Raw genomic sequence first — 23,963 nt, forward strand, 5'->3', positions numbered from 1 at the left:
ATCAAGCGAAAGTATTAGGTGGAATATATGTATATATTATAATGTAATGTATAATAAATAGTAAAAATGCAAGCAATATTCAAAATACCAACTTCTTCCATATAAAGAGTAACCAGCTAGTTTTTGTAAAAATAACCAATGCTTCAGTATAAAATAGTGTATTTTCAAATGAACTTACGGTCACGCTGTTAGCAATCGAGCAGCACACCGCAATCGCTTGCCGTTCCCGTTGGAAGCAAACGTAATTTTTTTAAACACATTTGTATTTTACAACACACATTCAGAGAGACAGACGTGCTAAAGTACAGTGAATTTTTGAAAATTGTTTTCTGTGTGTTCTCGTTCTTTTCGCGTGTGTGAATATTAGCAAAATAAATTAGCACAACAAAAAGAGTAAAACACGTACGCACGTCACGCGCACGACGAGAAAGAACGGCGATAACAACGCAAAAAAAAGGAAAAAAACACCAACAAAACTTAAACTTACAAATTTTGTGCACAAGACAAGAGAGAACTTGAAGCTTTTGCAAAAACGTTAAAATCATGTCAGACGCCGATTTTGAGACACAGTCACAGCCGGAGTCGACAAATGGCAGCAGCAAATTTGATGTGCCCGAGATCGAATTGATCATCAAGGTGGGTTTTATTTTGCAGCCTAGACCAAACACACACAAAGCCACTTGCAATGCATACATAGGCACACACACACACACACACACACACACAGATTATGTATGCATGCATATGTTGTGTGTTCGTATCCCTTCAATATGACTGGTGTCGATTGTCTCCATTCATTGTTCTAGTCAAGAACTTATCTATGTAGTACATACTTCGTAGACAGCTCTGGACTATACCAATGGTGGTGCGTGTTTCTTACAGAAGGTGACTGCGAACTATACAAGTACATACATATATATTATCTGCAATTGTGTGTGTGTGAGTTTATTAGATTTCTTTATGCGCGCTTTGCAAATTTTTGCTGTGCTGCAATAAAGTGAAAATGTTGTATTGCAAATAGTTGCTGTTGCTGCTGCAGCTGCACCGACACTTTCTTCTTCCACATCGTTTCTCACCTTTTGCTTGTTGTCGTCCACTTCTGTGTGTGTCACATGAAGAAATATAAAACGTATTCATTATGTTCATTTTTCGTTTTTTTTTTTTTTTTTTTTTTTTTTGTATTTATTCATTATTGTCTGCGCTGCCGCCGCCGCCGCTGCCCGCCCCCTTTAGTATTGGGTCTACTCTCAGTCAGTGTGTTCTTCTTATTCGTCTTAGTGTTTTTGTTGTTTCTAAGTTGAGCATCGCAAAAACTGGTTTTGCTCTCTCTCGTTATCTCGCTGTCCTCTTTCCTCTTGAATATGTTCTTGACCAGCTAAGCAGCACACTCACACATACATATAGACACACAACAAGCATACCAACACTTTGCTAGGCGATATGCATTTGCATGTGTGTGCGTGTGCGTATGTGCTGGAGTTTGCATTTGTATTGACAGCCCTACTACAAGAGGCATTCTTGCAATTTGCTGCTATTCAGTTAATAATTTCTTATCTGGCATAAACTTAATCATATTTCATAGCCGCAATTGGCTGACAACGAACACGTTTCCATTTTGCTATATGATTTCGAAATCGAAATAAATATCTTTGGAGCCTACGTCATTCACATATGAAGAAGTCGAAAATACTTGAAGCTCGTGAACAGTTTGTTTGCCCAAGTAATTGTCTTTGGCAGGCCCCATTCATTCATTGTTGATTCTATTAGTAAAGCAACAATCATTATTATTAGGGCCTTATGCGCCACTCCTCTGACACCCACACAGACACACGCATGTTCACGAATGTGTTTGTATGTGCCGCACCCTATATAAAAGCATGACTAATGCAACTCCACACACAACTCCAACTCCCAATTGCATACTGTTGTTGTCACCCTCTCTGTCTCTCTCTCACTCCCTCACTCACATCCCAATTCCAATCCCATAGCGCGCATCGTGCTTTTTGTAATGCAGAGAGAAAGTGAAACATGGCGGGGACCAAAGCAAAGCAAAGCGCACCTGTTGAACTCAATGCACTCTTCTCTCTCAACGAAGCAGAAGCGTCTTTGACATAATGCACACACATACATATGTACATATGATCACGTTCGTGTATGTGTGGACATTTGGCATTTGCAATGATCAAAAGGAAAATAACATCACAATACACGTAAATGTACAAATAAAGCGTTTAAGCAAAAAGTGAAAGTTCAATTTGGTTTTGCGCCCAAATACATTGCGCCCGCTTGTTATTATTATGTGGTTGCTGGCTGCACAGATGAAGAAAGCAGCAAGAGCAGCATTCACTCTTCCCAACTTGCTTGCTTGCTTGTTTGTGTCTGCGTGTTGAGTGTTGTGTGTTGTATGTTCGAGGTCCAACAAACTAACAACAAACAAAACACACAATCATTGAACGCTAAACAGGTTTTTCTCGTGTGCAGTTTTCCGCCTCCTTGGCCAAAGCCAAAGGCCCAAGAGGCATCGCAACAGTCATCGCCCACACACACACACACATACATATGCATGCACACATAATAGATGAAAAACAAAACAACGTCAATTACAACTACAATTGCGCTTCGTTCGAAGCCTTTATTTGGCATCGAAAATGTATCGATAACTTTTGGCTACAGCAGAGCTTTTTAAGGTGTGTGTGTGTGTGATTACTGATCGCAGTTTGTTTGGCAATAAACATAATTGATTGACAATTCATAAAGTTTTATATTTGTATTGTAATGCAAATTGTGCAAGCGACAATTCCTTAATATTTATTAGATCATATAATCACGATCTGCTCACGCGCTCATCTCCAACCAAGGCGCGCTCCATCCACCATGACATTTAAGCAAAGCACGCAAGAGAGGCTTGTCATGCTATTGTTTGTTGTGCATGTTCTTCTGCTTCTTCTCTTGCTGTTGGTGTAGCTGTTGCTTCTATTGGAGTGGGTGGCATGTGTGGATGCATTTTCATTGACAAATCCAAAAGTACACGCTATAGGAGAGAAGAAGAAAAAGTGGAGCTGCGCAATGTTTATGTTTATCTTTCTGACACTGCCTTTTAAAATACATTTCGCAATGGAAGGCGATTTATTATATTGTGTAAATGACTTAACACCCCACTATATTTATTTTATCTGTATATTTGTGCTGCACTAAAATAGCAATTAAGTCACAGCGCAGAGTTCTCTGCAAATTAAATTGACAAGCGTCGTCGTCGTCTCAGCATGCCATAAATAATAATAATAATAAGACACGAAAGGTGAAGACGATAAAGAACAAAAAAACAAAAATATGGAAAAAAAAACAAAAAACGGCAACAAGAAACCCATTAGCCATTTACCAATTTAGGCCAAGATACGAGCCAAGTGAGCATTCTTCAAGCTCACGTTCTTCATTCTCCTTCCATACCGCGGCAGTCACTCTTGATTATATTTTATTATTATTTTTTTTGGCTATTACTTCATCATGCTGAAGTCGCTTTGCCTGTGCTTGCTTCCGCTGCTTTTTGATAAGATATGTATTTCGTGTATGTATTTTTTTTTTTTCTGTTTTTGATGGTGGAGCAAACGGCAAGAAAGCGCTCAAGGTTGACATCTCTCTGCCCGCCCTCAACATATGTACATGTGTGTGCAAGCATGCTCGCATCAGTGCTGTCACTTTTGCCTTTTTATGGCAAGATATAGGCACCTTTATAGCTAATCAGCCATTTATTTATTTTAATTGTATTTGTCACACATTTTGGCTAGTTCTAAGTGTTTTCATTGAAAACCCGTCAAATTTCATATCAACAACAATATTTACAAATTGAGTGACTAATTTTAGAACAATCTTTCTATATGCGAATTATGGGAAACAGACGCTCGGAAATTGAAATAAATATGTTTTCAAAGTAATTATATTTGTCGATAAAAATTCCCTATTCAAACTATTTTATGCATAAATCAAATTAGAGAGATAATATTTAGGAAAGAGTACATTTGTTGTACTTTATTTCTTTATTAATTTACTTCAACATAGCAAAAGTTCAATTCTAATTTGTCATTATTTTCTACTGAACTACTGCATGGTTATTTTTAAAGCAATTGCAAATACTTTATTTTAGCCATTTTTAAGCCACGTTTTTACCCAAAATTCTGGCAGCACAGTCATAATTGCCGAAAATTATTGTGCTGCTCACTTCACTGCAGCTGTCAGCGCGAGCGAACCGGTTCCAAAAATAACGCACGCTCGAACTTAAGCACACACGCACACATATGCATGCACATAAATACAGTGGTATGCAGATGTACATATGTATTTATGAACATACATACATTCATTCTTCTCATTTATATGTTCGCCTCGCTAACAATTTGTATTTTTTTTTTCTTTTTGTATTTTGTATTTTATCTTATCGCACTATTATTTGTGTTTAATTACGTTGCCCCCACTTATACAACGAAAGCAACAAATCAAGAGGAATCGAACAGACGGAGATGTTTTTGCTGCTTTAACTAGGAATGGTGGAATAGCAATAGAAGAAGTCATAAGCACACACACACACAACTACACGAACACAAACGATAACAAATAGTGGGTGGAAGAGAGACGATAAACCACATAGAATATATTTGTCTCACTTCTCTTAATGCCATTCAATATCTGGCTGGCTGTTTCTCCATCAACGATAATTTATTGGCCAGCTAAATGAAATGTATTTCAAAATTAACGTATTATTATTTTTTTATGACTGATCTGCGATTGTTGTCGTTGCTGTTGTTTTTGGCAAAGCATTTCATTTTGTTTATGGTCCACGATCTTCAAATATACTTATGAATTGTGCTGTTGTATGCCACTTGACATTTGCTTCTGCTTTTGGTGGTTTCGTTATTTATTCTGTACGATCGTCGTCATTTCTATTTTTGATTGGCAATTGCAATCAGTTGTTCCAAGTTGCAATTACAATTCAATGAGGGGACAGAGAGAGAGAGAGAGAGCGAGACCATCTTGACCTTTGACGTGTTGCACATGTGCAATAAATACACTTTGCAAAGCACACATACACACATACGGCAAACGTAATTACTTTTGCCACTCACGTATACAGACGGGTAATGAGTTGTTTGGGGAAAAAAAGTAATCAGGTCATTTGGGAAGTTGAAAGTACATACACACATACATATATACAATTGTATGTGTTGAGTTTGTTGTTGTTGTATATCGGCTGCACATGTACAACTATTTCTGCCGCAATAAAAAATAAAGCGTTAAAGCTCAAGCGTTAAATGCTTTGAGTGAACGACGCACCCGTGACGACGCTCAATTCTCCTCCTCCTCCTTCTCCTTCCCTTTTCCCATTCCTCAATCGTTTCACCGGCCCCATGCTTGACTGCTTAATGAGGGGCGGTTGGTCGATGTGGGCGTGATTTATTTTCTACCCTACTTCTATACATACAAAAAAGATATGTACACATTTTGTACAAATAAATATGCTATTGGCGACATTTAATCATGTACAATAATGTTTGTATGTGTGTTTATTAAGCTATTAACATTTCTAAATACATCAGCACGCACGTTAATTACTTCTAATTTGAAAATTAAACGCAATTGCCCGTTTGCTGGCTGACTGACTGGCTGGCCTGCTAGTGTGTGTAAACGATGTGTGTAAATGCTAAAACAGCTGATTGCGTGCGATTACGATAGTGTTGATGACAGGTAAATCGCTAGGGTAATCGTTACTCCATGCGATTACTCATTATCGATTGGCAGGCGATTATTACAAGACATCTATTTTAGGCAACAGCTGGCAACCTTGTACGTACAACGACAACAACGACGACGACGACGACTCTCTGTAAATGGATTCGTCTGTTGTTGTGCCGTGTAAAAACTTACAAACACAATTGCATGCTTTTATCTAACACACTCACACACACATGCAAACGCAAACATGCGCATGCACATGTACATGTGTTTATTACCGGCTGTCGGTAAATCAACAAGTCGAATTTGAACAATAGCAAGAGAGCTGGAAATGGAAAGATGATGACATCACATCATCATCACACACGTCTCTTTGGTCAAATGCCACGCAGGCGTCGTATACAAATATGTGTGTGAAGTGTGTTGTTGGTGATGCCAAGAACTTGGCACTTCCTGGCTATGTACTTTTCGATGCGCCCCCCTTCATCATCATCATCATCATCGTCGTCGTCGTCGTCGTACATATGCGTCAACAATGCATCACGCGACGCTTGTCCATGGTTAATGATGATGTCACATGATCAAATTTACGTTCGACACTCGAGCGAATATATTCTGGTTATGCAAAGTGAAATAACTTTGTTAAATCGGTTTCAAAGCTTTAACAAGCAACGAGAATTTCTCACTCAACATATTTTCTTTCATTCCTAAGATATTAGGCAAATTTCTTTAAAATATGATTATAGTAAAGTTTTAGTAAAACTGATTATTGATTTAACTCAAATGTTAAACTTTGTTAAATCGATTTCAAAGCAAACATATTTTATTTCATTCCAAAGATATTAGGTAAATTTCTTTAAAATAGGTTTATAGTAAACTTTTAACTCATGAGAAATAACTTTGTTAGATCGGTTTCAAAGCAAACATATTTTATTTCATTCCTAAGATATTAACCGAGTTTCTTTAAAATATGATTATAGTAAACTTTTAGTAAAACTGATTATTGATTCAACTCAATATTTATTTTTATTTCTTAGTTCTTAAAGTTAACAGTTATAAAATAAAATTGCATATTTTTGTTTAATGATCAGTTAGATGGAAACGCTAAAGTATCAATTTGTACATAAACTAGTAAATATGCATATATTTGGTTAAGAAGCTTATCCGATTATTCAATTTAGCCACTGTATCTACTATTTGTATTCTGGTTATGCAAAGTGAAACGATTTTGCGGCTATTTGCTTTTCACGCAATCGAGTGTCGACTGTATTTTGGCACAATTTGTTAAAAATTCATTTGATTTATTCATTTAACATGGCACGCGATCAGCCATTAGCGATCATTTGTATGCCCATTTGACCCAGTTGAATATCGAAATTATAATTAGCATCATTCTTTTCCTCCATCCACATAGGCTTCGACCATCGATGGACGTCGCAAGGGCGCCTGCCTGTTCTGTCAGGAGTACTTTATGGATCTGTATCTGCTGGCCGAGCTGAAGACGATCAGTCTGAAGGTGACCACAGTGGATATGCAGAAACCGCCACCAGATTTTCGCACTAACTTCGAGGCAACACATCCACCAATTCTGATTGACAATGGTTTGGCCATTTTGGAGAACGAGAAGATTGAACGTCATATCATGAAGAACATACCCGGCGGCTATAATCTGTTTGTGCAGGACAAAGATGTGGCCACGCTGATCGAGAATCTGTATGTGAAGTTGAAGCTGATGCTGGTGAAGAAGGACGAGGCCAAGAACAATGCGCTCTTGTCGCATCTCAAGAAGATCAACGATCATTTGGCCAATCGCAATACACGTTTCCTAACCGGCGACACCATGTGCTGCTTCGATTGCGAGCTCATGCCTCGTCTGCAGCACATACGCGTTGCAGGCAAATACTTTGTCGACTTTGAGATACCGGTAAGGATGAAGCTATACCTTTGAAATCACTTATCTTCAAATGAAATGAAATCTATTCTCTTTTGTAGACGCATTTGACGGCGCTGTGGCGTTACATGTATCATATGTATCAGCTGGATGCTTTCACACAATCATGCCCAGCCGACCAGGACATTATCAACCATTATAAGCTGCAACAGGTGAGATTACGTCTTTGCCTTCCCTCTTGGATTTCATCTAAATGTATGCCATTTCTATCTCTTCACATTCGCAGAGTCTCAAAATGAAGAAGCATGAGGAGCTGGAGACGCCAACGTTTACCACATCCATTCCAATTGATATTTCAGAGTAGAGTTCTATAGAGCCATGCACAGTTATTATTATTATTATTATTATTGTACTTTTTTTTGTGACAACTCTACAACTACAACTACAACTGCAACTATTCAGCGACAACTTTGAATGACAACACATACTACTACAACTATACAAAAAGCATACAAGTAGAATATGTATAGTATATATATATATATATATATATACTATATACATACAATAATACGTATATGACATGCATATATATTTATATACCTTTATATAGATACGCAAGATGACAAGCACTTGTTTTTCTTTTAAGCAGCCACCGTTGCCTTCCTCCTCTGAAACGCTATGCATTATTTTTTATTTTTGACTTGTATTTTAAAAACATTTTTGACTTCATTGCCCGCCTGCGTGTTTTTTTTTTTTTTTTTGTTTTAATTACGATTAAAGCTACAAGAAAATGTATTTGATATACATTAACAAAACGTATCCTCTGGGTTTCCCTTTTATTAATCTGCAAGGAGCTTTTCTATGTAAACGGAAATAGTGTTGTTCTTATTTTAAATCATCTTTTTATTTCTTTTTTTTTTGGCTCCCTGGCGCATGTTGCCATTTTGTTTGCTTTAAATTTTTATTTAATACCATAACAAGAAAAAATTAAAAAAAAAAAAAACAAATCAATAAGAATATGAGAAGAGGAAATTAAGAGTATTTTTGTATTAAGTGAACAATTATAAATAAAAACAACCAATTTGAAATACATATTTTTGTGTTTTTATTGACTATTGCATTCAAGAGAGTGTACTTGGGGACAGCTCCAATAAAATTTAATTTTTCTATGGATAGTTGACCATATGGAATTTAAAAGTATAATCGATAATTTAGGCGAAACGATAAATATTTAAATAAAATTGGCGCTACTAAAAATCGATAAGTTAGTAAGAGCAGATTATGCAGCCCTGATTGAGCCACTGATAGAATATGGTCTCACTTATCGTTATCGATTGCATTTTATTTTCGATTTTATAAACTGATATTACTGGATCAGTAAAGTTTAAAAATTAAGAAAAATCTACATTATTTTTAGGCATATTTTTAAAACAAAATTAATATTTATTTCAAAAATCCACTTTAAAAAATGGATAATTCGATATAGTAAGATTAACTTCATTTGGATAAATTCCATACCGTTCAGTTATTAATAAATTCAAATAGTCATTAATATAATAATAATAATCTTGTAAATTAAATATTTTTTGCGACATCGCACAATTACTTTAATTCAGAAATTAAGAGCAATTTCAGATAAATAACCCAAGACTTTGTTTAATTATCGATCGTCCTTGGAACTAGTTTGGTTCATGGGGTATAATACATATTGTCGATAATTATTTTACACGTATGTCTGATTAGACTCAGAAGAGCAAGCTTGCATGATGGAAACAAGTTTAAGAGCTTATATTTTCACCAGCCAAGGTAATTAAAAGATGTTTAAAATGCGCGCCTTTCAACGCGCGTTTTGGAAAGATGCCAATACATTATATTCAGAGTAACCAGTTGGGTTATCGAAAATCTGTTTGATTTCGTTATTATTACATAAAAGAGGCTATTTCATTAACTAACAATGTCGGAATGGAATTAAAATGGTTTATTTTAACGGATGTAATAGTTTTTTGAAAAGCAAAAGATCGATTCGAAATTAAAAAATCGACTGAATTACGTGATGAAAAGGAATCGAATATAATCGAATGCTTCGGAATCGGTTCCAGCGTTTCGCTGCACGCGTGCACGCACACTTACACGATGGCGCTTTTAGGTGCAACTCTGATTCGCAACATTCACAAATCGTCGGCACTTCGGTTGTCCGCCATTTTACCTAAAAAATCTATAACCCCAGCTCGAAGTGGAAGTAGTAGCGGAGGTCAGTTGCAATTTGGAATTCAGTTTGTTCGCGAATATTCTAACGGATCGAAAATGAGTACTTTGCCAAGAGTATTCTTCGATATGACCGCCGATGGCGAGCCCGTCGGCAGAATAATTATGGAGGTAAGTTAACTATTTTTTTTTTACCCGGTTCTTTTTTTTTTGCTTGCATTAATTTTTTTTTTCGAATTTTTACGGTATGCACATATGTACAGTACATGCACATATACTATGCACGTGTGTGTGTGTGTGTCTTAATGGAAAAGTTCATAGTACGGCTGTTAGATTTAACACGTGATTAGCATTTATACTCTTTATTTTCCGGCATATTGTATTAATTATGTACATACTAAAGCCAATTGTAACAGATGTATATATTCATGTATATATATGTATATGTCCATAGATGGCTATCAGTTAATGTACATTAGTTTGTGCACTCGCCTTAAGTGGCAATTACCATTTCGACACCTCTCAAGTATGTATGTATGTACATAGATGTATGCATGTGTATGTACATACATATGAATGTAAAGAAAAAAAACTGCATACACATATGTGTATGTGTATGTATATCTTATTCATGTGTGTGTATGCGTGTTAAGATAGCACAATTAAAGTTCAGCGACTATATTTTTAGTAGCTGTGTTAAATATATGCCAACTCCCATGCTCATATCGGCTGTGAAATTTTCAATTTAACATATAAAACAACGAGGAAAATGCCGAAAAAATGCCGGCATCTTTCTCTATGTGTGTACATGTGTTGTTGTTGTGTATGTGTGCGCATACACAAATCAATACACACAAACATAACCTCAATTTCAACACGTAGTGGAGGCTTGCCTGTGTGATACACACACACACATGCATATGCCGTGCATACATGTGAAGCAGCGTGCATAGGTGTGCGCTAAGAATTTCAGTAAACCCGTTTGACTTTGACGAATGAACTAAAAAAGAATAAAATTTAAAAAAAAAAAATGAAAAAAAGAAAGAATGAATATATTCGATGATGTAATGGGCGCTTACGTCAATTAATTAAGAATTAATTTTGAAAGCAATAATTTAGTCAGTTGGAAAGCAAAAACCCAACCCAACCCGCTCGTTGTCACCTCACCTCTCTCATTCCTCGAGTTGCAATTAATTTAATGTGTGCATGGGCATTTCGTGTGCCAGTGTGTACACATCTGGCTATACTATATTTATTTACACAAGCCTTTGGTAATTTTCCGGTCATTGTGCATATTTAAATTTTTTGTTGATTAGTTCCCTCTATATACACATACATACATATATACCATGCATATTTGGATTTTGAATTAATCATTATCTTTCTGTTTTTTTTTTTTCTTTTGTACTTGTTCCATTTGTTGTTTTTAGCTGCGCTCCGATGTCGTGCCCAAGACCGCCGAGAATTTCCGTGCTCTGTGCACCGGCGAGAAGGGTTTCGGCTACAAGGGCTCCAGTTTCCATCGCGTCATTCCAAACTTCATGTGCCAGGGCGGCGATTTCACCAACCACAACGGCACTGGAGGCAAGTCCATCTACGGCAACAAGTTCCCCGATGAGAACTTCCGTCTGAAGCACACCGGCTCCGGCATCCTGTCGATGGCCAACGCTGGCGCCAACACCAACGGCTCGCAGTTCTTCATCTGCACCGTGAAGACCGCTTGGCTGGACAACAAGCACGTCGTATTCGGCGAGGTCGTCGAGGGTCTGGATGTTGTCAAGAAGATCGAGTCATACGGCTCGCAGTCGGGCAAGACCACAAAGAAGATTGTGGTTGCCGATTGTGGCTCACTTTAAGCTGATCTGGCCTGTGTCATCCTGGCGTATTTCTGTTAAGACGAAACCCGTTCGCATTTTCTCCAAAAAAACAAAAATGAAAAGAAAACCACATTTTTTTTTTACCAATAACTGTAATGATATGAAATACAATACATATTTTCAATAGACATTATTATGGATTATGTTATCAATATTCTCTTCTCTTATCTCGCTATTTCTCCACACAATTGGGTTAACCTTGGGTTAAACTACTTGCTACTTTTCAACAATGCAACAACAACAACAACACAGCCGCCTCGTCTAGAGCTGTATTGTCTATATAAAATGTATATTGAATAGTACCTTATCGAGTATGTTTGTATTACCTGTCACACACACACACACTTACATAGATACACACTGATGTCTTATATGAAATGACTAATTTGTGACTAATACTAAGCTGCAAATTAATATGTGACTTGGCTAATAGAAAAGCAAAAAAAAAATGAAAATGAAAAAACAAAAGAGTAGCGATCTAACCAATTAACTACCCGACAATTTGTTGTATTTTGCCTGCATTTATAATACACACACATACATACATACATAAATATTCCAAAAGCGATCATTTATTTAAAGAAATCGACTGTCTTGAGGTTCCCTTATATAGTACTATATATAGTATATGTATATTTATATGGTATACGTGAATAACTTTTGCATTCGTCGTTCCCGTTTATGAATTTTTGAGTAGTTTGTCTAACCAATAACAAAAATTGTATTAACAGAGTTTACTAAATGGAATTACAAAATGAAACCGAGAGTAATAACAACAAACAAAACAAAAGTCTTTTTAAACTTAACAATCAGATTTATAGTTTCGTCTTAATAAACTGAAACTGATACTAAAACTAAAACATCATCATTATTATTATTATTATTGAAAGAATATTTCAGCGCTGCTCAATGTGGCATACAATAAATTATACTCCTGCTCATAGGCATTCACATGCCTCTCGGTTATGGCCACCGTCTGGAGCAGCTTCTCATCCACATTGGCTTTGTGTGGCGATCCTTTTTGTGTCGACTCCGAGGTAGCCATAATATCCTTGAGCTTGAGACGCTCGGCCTGCAGCTGCTGAGCGGTTGTTTGACTCCAGCCAAGCTCATGGAATTCGCTCAGTTGATTCAACATATTCAGTATATAGATGAGACCAATGGCAAAGCCATCTTCGAACAGCGAACATCGCATCTGATCTTTTTTATACATTTTCAGCTTCTCCTTGACGCGATAGTCGATGTAGTTCATCATAAGCGCGGGCGTGATCAGAAAGAATGTCTTCAGATGATGATTATGCGGATTGCAAAGGAATGGCTGGAAGCCTTGCATCAACAACTGAAAGATCAGAGCAAAAGTTATTCAAATAGCTATTGAAACTATCGAACTTGTGCATTACCTTGAAGTAGTTTGTGTTGTCCGAGTAGCATTCCTTCAGATGCTCAACGCTTTTCTCGTACTCTCGAATGGAACTTTGTGTTGTCTCCTCCAGATTCTTCTCGTCGCATCTTGAGAAATTACTATTGAAACGAGACATAAAGGAACGACTTCGATAGTTGGCATTCTTGCTGCCCGATTGCAGCAACCGCACATAACCCACAGCGTTACCTGAATCATAAATATAGTATATTTAGTATGTTGTAGTATATATGTATATATATTTTTTCAATTATAAACTCAAAACCCACCAACTTGTGTGATGACTTTACGAAATAGATCCATGTAGGTTTCGCCATTCTGCGAGACGCCCAGTTTCCGTATCTTCTTGATGAAGCTCTCGGCTCTCTCATAGGGATACGATTGATAGGGTTTCACATGCTTGTGATCGGCATGATAGCGAAATTCCTTGAGCAGACGCGACTTGATGTGCTCATCGTGCAAAAACGTCGAGAATGTGTAGAACTTTTGCCGCAAGAATTGATAGATGAAGTTGACGGTCGTGTTGATGATCCCAGTGCCGTGAGTCTGCACGGAATTCGCCACGTGACGTGTGCCAATGATATCCAGATGCTTGTTCCGACTCTGCATCTCCACAAACAACTGCAAGTTCATATTGTAGGCGTAGCTCGATGCGAATGTGTGGATATTACGCATTATCTGCAGCACATCGATGCCCTGTTTACATGAAAGCAAAATAGATAAGTGAAAAATTATACTACAACTTAGTATTTTATTTATACTATGTATGTAATTATGGGCTTAGTATTTTATTGATACTACTGTGAATATTTATGAAAAGTATTTAGATGAGATCCACAACTATACCAAAATTATACCATGAAATTATTAAAATATACCGAAGTCTATCTTTGGTATATATTTTACGCATTATCTGCACCACATCGATGCCCTGTTTACATGAAAGCAAAATTAAGTGCAAAATTATACTACAAGTTAGTTTTTTATATATACTATATATGTATGATCTTAGTATTTAATTTGTACTACTATGTATACTTATGAAAAGTATTTAGATGAGATCCACAAATATACCGAAATTATACCATGAAATTATTAAAATATACCGAAGTCTATCTTTGGTATATATTTTACGCATTATCTGCAGCACATCGAATCCCTGTTTACATGAAAGCAAAATAGATGAGTGAAAAATTATACTACAAGTTAGTATTTTATTTATACTATGTATGTATTTATCGGCTTAGTATTTTATTGATACTACTATGTATACTTATGAAAAGTATTTGGCGGAGATCGACATTTTTTCTTTAATCACACAACTACTAAGATAAACCAAACCAAACCAAACCATTTTTCAATAAAACCATATGCTACAAATATACCAATATACAGTAAAAATACTAAAATACACCTAAGGCTATATTTGGTATATATATGAAGCATAAAAGCAGAATAAATAAGTAAAATATTATACTACAGCTTAGTATTTTATTTATACTATATATATGCATGATCTTAGTATTTTATTAATACTACTATGTATACTTATGAAAAGTATTTAGCGGAGATCGACACTAATTTGTGATCCCATCGTTAACTTCTTACATTTCATAAAATGAACCAAAATATGAAAATTTATAACAACCAGAAAGATAAGGTTTTACTTTAATTCTAGAGCAAAAAGTGCAGCCTCCCATTTCTTATATATTTATAATCTCGGTTAATAGAACTCCCTGGTTAATGGAACTTAAAATGTTTGAATGGGTATGAAATAAATTATCCATTGTCTGACAAAATTGACCACAAAAATCGAAGCCTAACATTCGATGCATTGACGTAGGTTAAGACTTTATTTATGCATTCGTGTGTTGGTTTTATACTTTGCTTTGTTTTTTGTTTATAAACTCAATCCACAATTCTTTGTTTACATGTATAATAAAGCTGATGTTTACAAATTTGAATTAAGATAATTAGAGCTGGGATTTTTATGAACACTCATTCTGCACGATCAAATTTCAGCCTCCGAGCTCTTACTCTGAGTGGGTGAATAAGTCAGTTGGTCACAGAATATAAATAAATAAATACTATCCAGCTTTATGTAATTAACAACATCCCAAGTTTATGTTCACAAATTTAGAATCACTTAAGAGAAGGTTGATAAATTGATGAATTACAAAATTTCGTGTTTCATTACGAAGTCAACAATTTGAGAATCACTGTGGAAGGGAGTAAAAATGCCACGTCTTTCATTTTGTAATGGGATTATAACTTAAATGATGTCTGTGAAGTGTCATATAGAAATTGATAACGAAGAAAACAACGTACAAACTATAAATGGGTAATTCTCTGGAGAATATCTAAATCTGAATTAAAAAAAAACGAATAGCGAAATATTATTTGTATTTTGAGTAAACATGAATCTTATAACTGTTGATTAGCACTCTCATTAAAGCTTAGAATGATTTCGGAATTATTTTTCTGGCATAAACAAATGAATTCGCACGAATTTAGATATTTTATTGTGAACCAGAAAAAGTTTCTAAAATCAATCTTAGCTCTAAATATATAGTGATAATCCAGCGCTATAAAACCCTTTAGTTATTTTTAAAATTGCTTCAGGTTATCATTTTTTTCACTGTAAACAGAGAATTTCCCATATGTATTCTCACATTCGAAATAAATCATTCACAAGACTTAAGAGTTTCACATTGATAATGGCAATATATAAAATAAATATAATACGAATAAAGCTACAATCAAGTGACTTCGACTGTGAAATTGCTGTTGACTAAAAAAAATATAGAAAAAACAATGTGAAAATTGGGGTCTTCTAACAATTTTGAAAAAGCCAAGTTAATAAGAGTGCAATGACAAATTTGTGGCTGAGATCATGCATGATGTTTATACAGGCTAAGAGTCATGAGATGGAAGTACATAAATAAGCTGCTGCAGTTGAATCAACCGAGTGTGATCACCGCTTAGTTATGACGCCATCGAATGGCGGGTGGCGTATAATATATAAACACAAACACTTACTTGATCTATAATTTGATTGGGCAAATAATCGTCAACAGGTCGCAATTGCAGCAGTTTGTTAGCCAAGTGACGCATCTTCTCATATGACTTCCAGTCGTGTGGCGCAATTGTCGTTAAATTGTAGAACGTGGCCGTAAAATAGTTTTCAAGGTTATCTGCAATTCGATAAAAGGTATGCAACAAAATAAATATATCAACTGAATAAGTATATACAATATCACGTATGACATACCTCGAAGTATATTGTAGACGCCATCATTCTCTATGGCAGCCACATTGATGCACAATCTATAGTCGATGGTTTGTTGCGTGAATGGTTGATCTTGGCTAAGCAGGAGATGCGACAACGCTTCCACTCTCAGTAGAAACTCCAAATGGTTGCTCAAGAATTCACGTTCCCAGTCAAAGATGCGTTGACTTCTCACTGACTCGTCCTGTGCCTCGCGATCGACTTTAAACAGCGCCAAGTTCTTGTCCAGCTTGTTGCTAGCAGCGAAGATATTCTAAAAAAAAAACAAAATGGTAATAATATAGTAATATTATTGATTGTAATCTTATAATAAAAGTGGACAAAACATGATGACTAAAAGCTACATCATCATCATCAGTAAGAAAGAAAAACTCTTTGTTTTAGAGATGAAAAGAACACAATCAAACTTAGTATCTGTTTATCTAGTCAATAAGAGACTTGAGTTGAAGATAGAGAAGCAAAGCATACCTGCAATAAGAAGGGATTCTGCTGTTGTTGGACGTACTCCTTGAGCGCCGTATCCGAAATCGACAGCGAATCGTAGTTGTTGATCAGTTGCGTCGAATCAAACTGGCCAAGAATGTTCTGTTGATACCGACTGAGATTATTGGCACGCATCGAGATGGACTTGAATAGCTTCTGTTTATCCGTGGGCAACAGACGCTCCTTGCCAAGGAATTCGCTCAGCGCCAGATTCACGATGGTCAGACGACGTCGTGTGGGCGGATAACCCTTGAGGGAACGTTCGGATAGCTTGAGCGTAGTCAATATGCTCATCTTGCGCTGCATCAGCTTCAGGTCGAGAATGTTGCGTTTCGTTAGCAGCAAGAGATGTTGAATCTTTTGCGTTTGCCATTGCAACACTGAGCTCACATAGCGCATGCAAACAATTTGATTGCTGGCAAATATCTTTTGCAGCATTTGCAAATACTGCAGCAACTTGTAAATTGTAAATAAGGCACTCTTCGTTATGGGCAGCGCAAGAGTTAAATGGCGTCGGATTAGGCCATCAATAAGACTGTTCACCTGCTCGCCATAACTCTGACCCAATAAAATGAGCTTGGCAAACGTTTTCAACTGATTGATGGGACCGGCGGCAAAGCAGCGCTGCATGTTGATGGACCAAAGTGCAATCTGTGTGCCCAGCTGGCGACAAGTCTTCAAATCATTCGATGTCAACTTCTCGGCGGATGCGTTATATTGCTTCAGGCAATCGACGGCTTTGTCCTGCGTCTTTAGCAGCGTCTTGGCGTGCCTGCCAATGAATGTGTGTGGCGACCAGAAGACATTCCGTTGCAATGGCACACGCTGGTATCTGGACAATGTCTCCAAGACACTCTTGATCAGTTTGCCATCCAGGAGGATGCCCAACTTGTGCAGCACACAAATGAATGATGTTAGCCGCAGCAGTTGCTTGGGCTCTTCATAGTTTCGCCACTCGTTCGCTTGGGTCGCTTCAATTGCGGTTGTCAATAGTTGACGTACATACGCATTGGAATGTTGTGTTATATAGTTGACGCTGGCGTCCTTTAGATTCATTTGTTTCTTCGTATCCAGCAAGCTGACCAGCAGCATCTGAAAAAGTTTAGTTCTAATATCGATTCATTTGGCAAATGCTGCAAATAGTGCACCTGAAAGATATTCCCAGAGATTACAGAGTCGATGTCATCGAGTGAACTCTGCACGCCTTGCACTTCGAATGTGCTCGAGCTGCTCTTCCCCAGCAACGTTTGCAGCCACTTTTTGTACAGCGGCCACTTGGCCGAGAGACTTGATTGTTCGGTCAGTTCATTGAATACGACCAGTTGCTCCAACAGCTCGGCCATGGCATCGAAAACATGCTGCAATCAAAGAGCAACATTAGTATATAATTCAGTCCGGCTTGTAGCATATTTACAAAGAGATGTGCTTCATGGATGTTGACAGTATTCGAGACATATGCTGTTAGCTGCATCCAAATGTTTTGCAGCACAACAATCTAATGCGTTTCAAGAGGAAGTAGATTTGGCAAAAGAAATCGATGGCTGCACTCATTTGGTACAAGGTTTGCTCCCGCCCCCCATTCCCAGCTCTCGTCTCAAGTCGTGTGCTTGTGGTGACAAATTGTAGCTGCAATTGTTGCGCTGTTTGTGTCAAATCGTTGCATTGATTGCACAAATTTGCCAATGTTGTGAGGGGTTTATTGGCCAGCAGCTCTGATTCCGTTAGACGTGTATTGTGCCAGTTGAGAAAGTCGTTGTGCGTGTCATCCAGGTAGTTAATCTCTATAGCCGGCGTTAATGATGTTAGCAATTGACTTCCGCCGGCATTATCAGGCATTTGTTGTCGTAAAGTTTGCAATTTGCTGTCATGTTCCTCCATGAACGAGCCGTAATCCTTAAGGATGTCTTCGGCGAACATAGCTGGGAGATATTAAAATGTATAGTAAAAGTAGTTTGCTTATTTTACTAAATTTATACGTACAAAGCGAGCTTTGCTTCATTTTGCCAATTATCCAAATTGCAGTGTTTTGATTTTCCTTTGTTATTTATCGTGTGGATGGAACTTTTGAAATGGGCGAGTTCTGCACTGTTATCGATACCCATATCGATACCGGGCGATGCTAACGTAACGTATGTGCAGCAGAAAAAACGTAAAACGGTTCATAAGCTTATGTGAAAATAAAGAGCACTTGCCAAAATAAAAAATTTATTTTCAATCTAGCAAGCAGCTATAAATACAAAATTTAAGTACGTTTAAGGTAAATATTGCGACTTAATGTTATTAATGTATATAGTGTAATATAGCACTTGCACACATATCCGAAGTTAGTCATAATAAAGCCTAATTTTCAACGTAACCGAAATGTGTATGTCTGTAACTAATTTCACAATGCACAATCGCCACATATTTTAAATATCAAATCAATAAAATTTATACAAAAAAAAAAAAAAAACTGCATAGCCAGGTTGTGCAATCTCGACATTATTTAAAAAATATACCACCGCAAACTATCGATTAGTTGAGCAATGCAACTGTGATATGCGCGATGCAAGATGTCTATCGAAACGGCGCGAAATCAGCTGATTTTTGTTTTTACGTCTACGTAGCCAGAACCGCAATTTGCAATCAACTGATGCCCCTTCTTACACGCTGTCTCTCTCTACATGGAGGGAGTCCAGATAATCTAATTAGAGGAGCATATGGATGTGGAAATAAAAGTATGCAAATATGCAAAAAGTGTGTAAAAACTTGTACATTCTGTTGGGCATCATACTAAGCCTGGCCACACAGGGAATCTCACAAAAACATTACTCCCGTACCCGCAAATTGGAACTCCGGTAAGTCCAATAAAAATCTAGTTCGAGTTCATGTGTGATAGACGTGTTACTACTATATTGGATATTTAGTGAGGATGTGCGGCGCATGTTTCAGCATGCCTACGATGGCTATCTGCAGCACGCCGGCAACTACGATGAACTGCGTCCGCTCACCTGCGATGGTCACGACACCTGGGGCAGCTATTCGCTGACGCTGATCGACGCCCTGGACACCTTGGCCACCATGGGTAACTACACGGAATTTCGCCGTGTGCACGCGCTGCTCATCGACAAGATGAACTTCAACAGGGACATCAATGTGTCCGTCTTCGAAACGAATATACGCATTGTGGGCGGCCTTCTATCCGCCCATCTGTTGTCACGACGTGCCGGCATCCAAGTGGAAGCAGGTTGGCCCTGCGCTGGTCCGCTGCTGCGCATGGCCGAGGATGTGGCGCGTCTGCTGCCGGCGTTCGACACCAACACCGGGATGCCGTATGGCACAGTGAATCTACGCTATGGCGTGCCCAATGGCGAGACCTCCATCACATGCACAGCAGGCGTGGGCACATTCCTGGTCGAGTTTGGCACGCTCAGCCGCTTGACGGGCAACAGCATCTACGAGGAGGTGGCCCTCCAGGCGATCTATGCTCTGTGGGAGCGCCGCTCGTCGATTGGACTGTTTGGCAATCACATCGATGTGCAGAGCGGTCGTTGGACAGCACTCGATTCGGGCATTGGCGCTGGCGTCGATTCACTGTTCGAGTACCTGGTCAAGGGAGCCGTGCTGCTCAATCGTCCCGAGCTCCTCGAACTGTTCGCCGAGGCGAGGGCGCCAATTGACAAATACATGAGGAAGGACGACTGGTATGTGTGGGTGGGGATGAACAAGGGACATGTGACGTTGCCCGTCTTTCAGTCCCTCGAATCCTTTTGGCCCGGCATACTGAGCATTGTGGGCGACACGGCGCCCGCCATGCGCACCATGACACGCTACATTAGCGTGTGGAAGAAGTACGGATTCCTACCCGAATTCTTTAACATTCCCGCCGGCGAAGCGGCGCCCAATCGTGAGGTCTATCCGCTGCGACCCGAACTCATCGAGTCGGCCATGTATCTGTATCGTGCCACGAAGAATGAATATCTGCTGGAGCTGGGCGAGCATATGCTGGAGACGATTGAGTTCAGTGCGAAGACCAAATGCGGCTATGCAACTGTAAGTGACGGGGGGCAATTAAACATTATTTTTATACCCGATAGCATATGAGGATATAGCCATGTCCGTCCGTCTGTCTGTCCGTCCGTTGCTATGAACATCTAGATTTCAGGGACTGTAAGATAGATAGAGATTTAATTATTTTTCAACACACTTAGATTTTTTGCCACGCTCATTTCCGCCCCCTAATTTTAAAGCAAGAGTTACAAATTTTGATACTTCATAAAATAATATCTGCGTTATCCTCCAAATTTGGTTGTGAACAGATTAGAATTGTAGAAGTTAATTAAGAAATAATTTTATGTGACAAAGGACGTCTAAGTTGCTTTGTCTGACAATCTAGTATATCTTGCAATACATCGATATACCAAATACTGCCTGAGGTATATTTTAGTATTTTTCGGTATTGTAATTCGGTATATTTTCATAATCGCTATCTATAGAGTATATGGCTATTATAACTTTGTGTCTGTAGGAAATGTGACTGATATATATTATAGTATATTTTTGACTATGGTATATTTAAGACTGTACTTGATTTTAAATATACTATATAGTGAACAAATATACCAGATTATGCAGGCACAAAGTCATAATATCAATATACCAAGTATATCTTTTGGTATATTTTTAATATAGTACTATATCAATTTACCAAATCAATATCAAATGTAGCCTTTGGTATACTTTGCAGTATTTTTGGTGGTATATTAATTTGGTATATTTTTTTTTAAATTGATCCCCCCTCTGTTTTGCTCTTATTCATTCATCTTCATCTTCAAGGCGAGCACACTCTGCTGTAGCTTTTTTACTTGTTTTATTCGGTATATTTGTAGGCTATGATTTCATTGAAAATAGGTATCGGGTATCTCACAGTCGAGCACACTCGATTGTAGCTTTACTTACATGACTTTGACACTCTTGACACTCTTGCAGATACGCAATGTGGTCACGCATGAGAAGGAGAATCGGATGGAATCGTTCTTTCTGGCCGAGACCACCAAGTATTTGTATTTGCTCTTCGACGAGGACAATTTTCTGCATCACGCCGGCGAGGATCGGCACGGCGAGTTGCTCGACAACGAGGAGAACGTGTGTATTGTGCAGGCCGGTGCGTACATCTTCAACACGGAGGCACATCCCATGGACATGTCGGCGCTGCATTGTTGCCACAACCTCAAGGAGGACATCTACAATATGCTCGATTTGCCCGCCTTCAGTGCGTCGGCGATATTCGAGCGCAGCAGCCGAGAACGCCAGGAGGCACAACAAAAGTGGCAGCCACAATGCGTCGTGGAGAAGCAGACAGCAGCTCAGCAACCGCCCAGCACCAGCATGGCGGTGGACATTGAGGTGTTCGATGAATTCCAGCAGCCGGCCGCCGAGCAGCTGGTGGGGAACTTTGAGCGGATACGCGAGGAGCGTGAAGTGAATCGAACGCTCCATGACAGCAGCGTGGCACGCAATCAATTGACTGTCAGCGATCTGGATGAGTTCTATCAGCAGCGACGCGAACGCTTCGCCAGCGCCGAAGATGCACTCGGCTATGTGCTCAACTTTATGGTCAACTATACGATGGATGTGAACTTCATACGCGGCCTTCAATTGTACGATACGAACATCAGCAGCATTCTGGGGAGCATCGCCCAGAAGGAGTACGAATCCCGCATGCGTTCACTGTGGCAATTGTATGCACTGGAGCAACAGTTTGCCATCAATGTGCGACTCATCCAGCGGCTGGGTTTGCACAACTTTGCTGCCAGCGACAGCGAGCAAATGCGTCGCCATTTGGCCGACGTGCTCGCTACCCTGGACAGTCTCAATCAGCCGCTGGGCAGTGATAATGCAACAACGCATCACAATCACAATCAGAATCCGAATGAGAATGAGAATCAGAGTGTGAGCGAAAGTGACATTCAGAAGGCGATCTTTGAGGCGCTGCTCGAGTATGAGTTTGCCATGCTGAACACGACTGCGATGCAGGAGTTTGTGCATCGTGTCTATGTCATGGGCACCACAGAGACGCAAAAGTTGCGCATGCAGCCGCTGCTCACCGCAGCCGAACTGAATGCTCTCGATGTGGTCGAGTTGGAGCCACTCGAGCAGCGCGAGCTCTTCAAGTACACGCGTCGCATTGTCGACTTTCGCAAACGCATGTCCGAGACGGTCGATCGCCTGCAGACGATTATGCAGGATCTCAATACGGCCAAGGTGGATGCGACGGCATCTTCGGTTGCGGTGCCCCAGCTAGCGACGCCCAGTGTTGAGCAACAGTTGCTGCAGGATCAACAGCAGCAACAACAACAGCAACAGCCACCGGAGGAGTCAGGCTCTGTGTGGTCGCAGTTTGTGCAGAATATATTGCGTAAGACGCAAGTGCAGCGGGTGAAGTTCGATGAGGCTGCGCTGCTGGAGAAGACGCGCAAATCACTCGAGAAGCACGCCCACAAGCAGCTGACCTATGAGCTCTTCAGCTGCCGACGTCCCGCCTACATTGAGGCATTCGCCTATCGCGATTACTATCCGGAGGGAATGTAATCAATGCAAATCACCAACACCAACAATCAAACACTCCTCGACCATAAACTTAATGGGCCACATGACTGATCTGTAGATACTATTTATATATATTATATACACATATGGTTAAGTGGATTGTTTTTTGTATATACACACCATAACTAGACAACTTGGTGTCAAGCAGCAGGCAGGAGGCACAGCCGAGGTCCGCATATTGTATAAACAGCTCGATCTCTGTGACTACAAGTGCTAGAGACAGCAAATTTGGTGACAATACTCTTGAGTTCCTAAGCAGTTAAGGTTTGGCTTTTTCCAAAATTTGAGACACATTCTAAATGGTTTCTTGACACTTTATTACGATCAGACAATGTGTTTAACATATAGAGAAATATTCAATGATCTAGCTTCAACATTGAATTCAATTTGCTATTGGAAACGTATTTTTATTTTGATTTTTTATTTTTAAAGGTCAATCTAAATTTTAAAATAAAAATTGTAATTTAATAATTAGTTCAATAT

The 23,963-nt window shown here is 38.8% G+C and overlaps 4 protein-coding genes across 4 annotated transcripts; 3 read left to right on the forward strand and 1 right to left on the reverse strand.

The window, feature by feature from the left end:
• Positions 1 to 202: 202 nt before the first annotated feature.
• Positions 203 to 8,710, forward strand: LOC117577908 (chloride intracellular channel exc-4). The gene is made up of 4 exons (XM_034262905.2): positions 203 to 636; positions 7,139 to 7,648; positions 7,717 to 7,827; positions 7,902 to 8,710. The coding sequence occupies exons 1-4, from the start codon at positions 544 to 546 to the stop codon at positions 7,977 to 7,979; spliced, it is 792 nt and encodes a 263-aa protein (XP_034118796.1). The 5' UTR covers positions 203 to 543; the 3' UTR covers positions 7,980 to 8,710.
• A 1,026-nt stretch (positions 8,711 to 9,736) lies between these two features.
• LOC117577910 (peptidyl-prolyl cis-trans isomerase) lies at positions 9,737 to 11,828 on the forward strand. Its single transcript, XM_034262908.2, has 2 exons — positions 9,737 to 9,994; positions 11,254 to 11,828. The coding sequence occupies exons 1-2, from the start codon at positions 9,752 to 9,754 to the stop codon at positions 11,677 to 11,679; spliced, it is 669 nt and encodes a 222-aa protein (XP_034118799.1). The 5' UTR covers positions 9,737 to 9,751; the 3' UTR covers positions 11,680 to 11,828.
• On the reverse strand, positions 11,807 to 18,988 carry LOC117577894 (WASH complex subunit 4). The gene is given in 10 exon segments (XM_034262876.2): positions 11,807 to 13,039; positions 13,101 to 13,309; positions 13,390 to 13,816; positions 16,160 to 16,314; positions 16,392 to 16,662; positions 16,878 to 17,984; positions 18,041 to 18,250; positions 18,307 to 18,387; positions 18,390 to 18,811; positions 18,873 to 18,988. Coding segments are annotated over 10 exon segments (3,360 nt in total). The 5' UTR covers positions 18,892 to 18,988; the 3' UTR covers positions 11,807 to 12,580.
• A 497-nt stretch (positions 18,989 to 19,485) lies between these two features.
• Positions 19,486 to 23,955, forward strand: LOC117577895 (ER degradation-enhancing alpha-mannosidase-like protein 2). Its single transcript, XM_034262878.2, has 3 exons — positions 19,486 to 19,729; positions 19,799 to 20,924; positions 21,861 to 23,955. The coding sequence occupies exons 1-3, from the start codon at positions 19,620 to 19,622 to the stop codon at positions 23,460 to 23,462; spliced, it is 2,838 nt and encodes a 945-aa protein (XP_034118769.1). The 5' UTR covers positions 19,486 to 19,619; the 3' UTR covers positions 23,463 to 23,955.
• The last annotated feature ends 8 nt before the right edge of the window (positions 23,956 to 23,963 follow it).

Source organism: Drosophila albomicans, chromosome X (genome assembly GCF_009650485.2).
Source record: "Drosophila albomicans strain 15112-1751.03 chromosome X, ASM965048v2, whole genome shotgun sequence".
Lineage (NCBI taxonomy): Eukaryota > Metazoa > Arthropoda > Insecta > Diptera > Drosophilidae > Drosophila > Drosophila albomicans.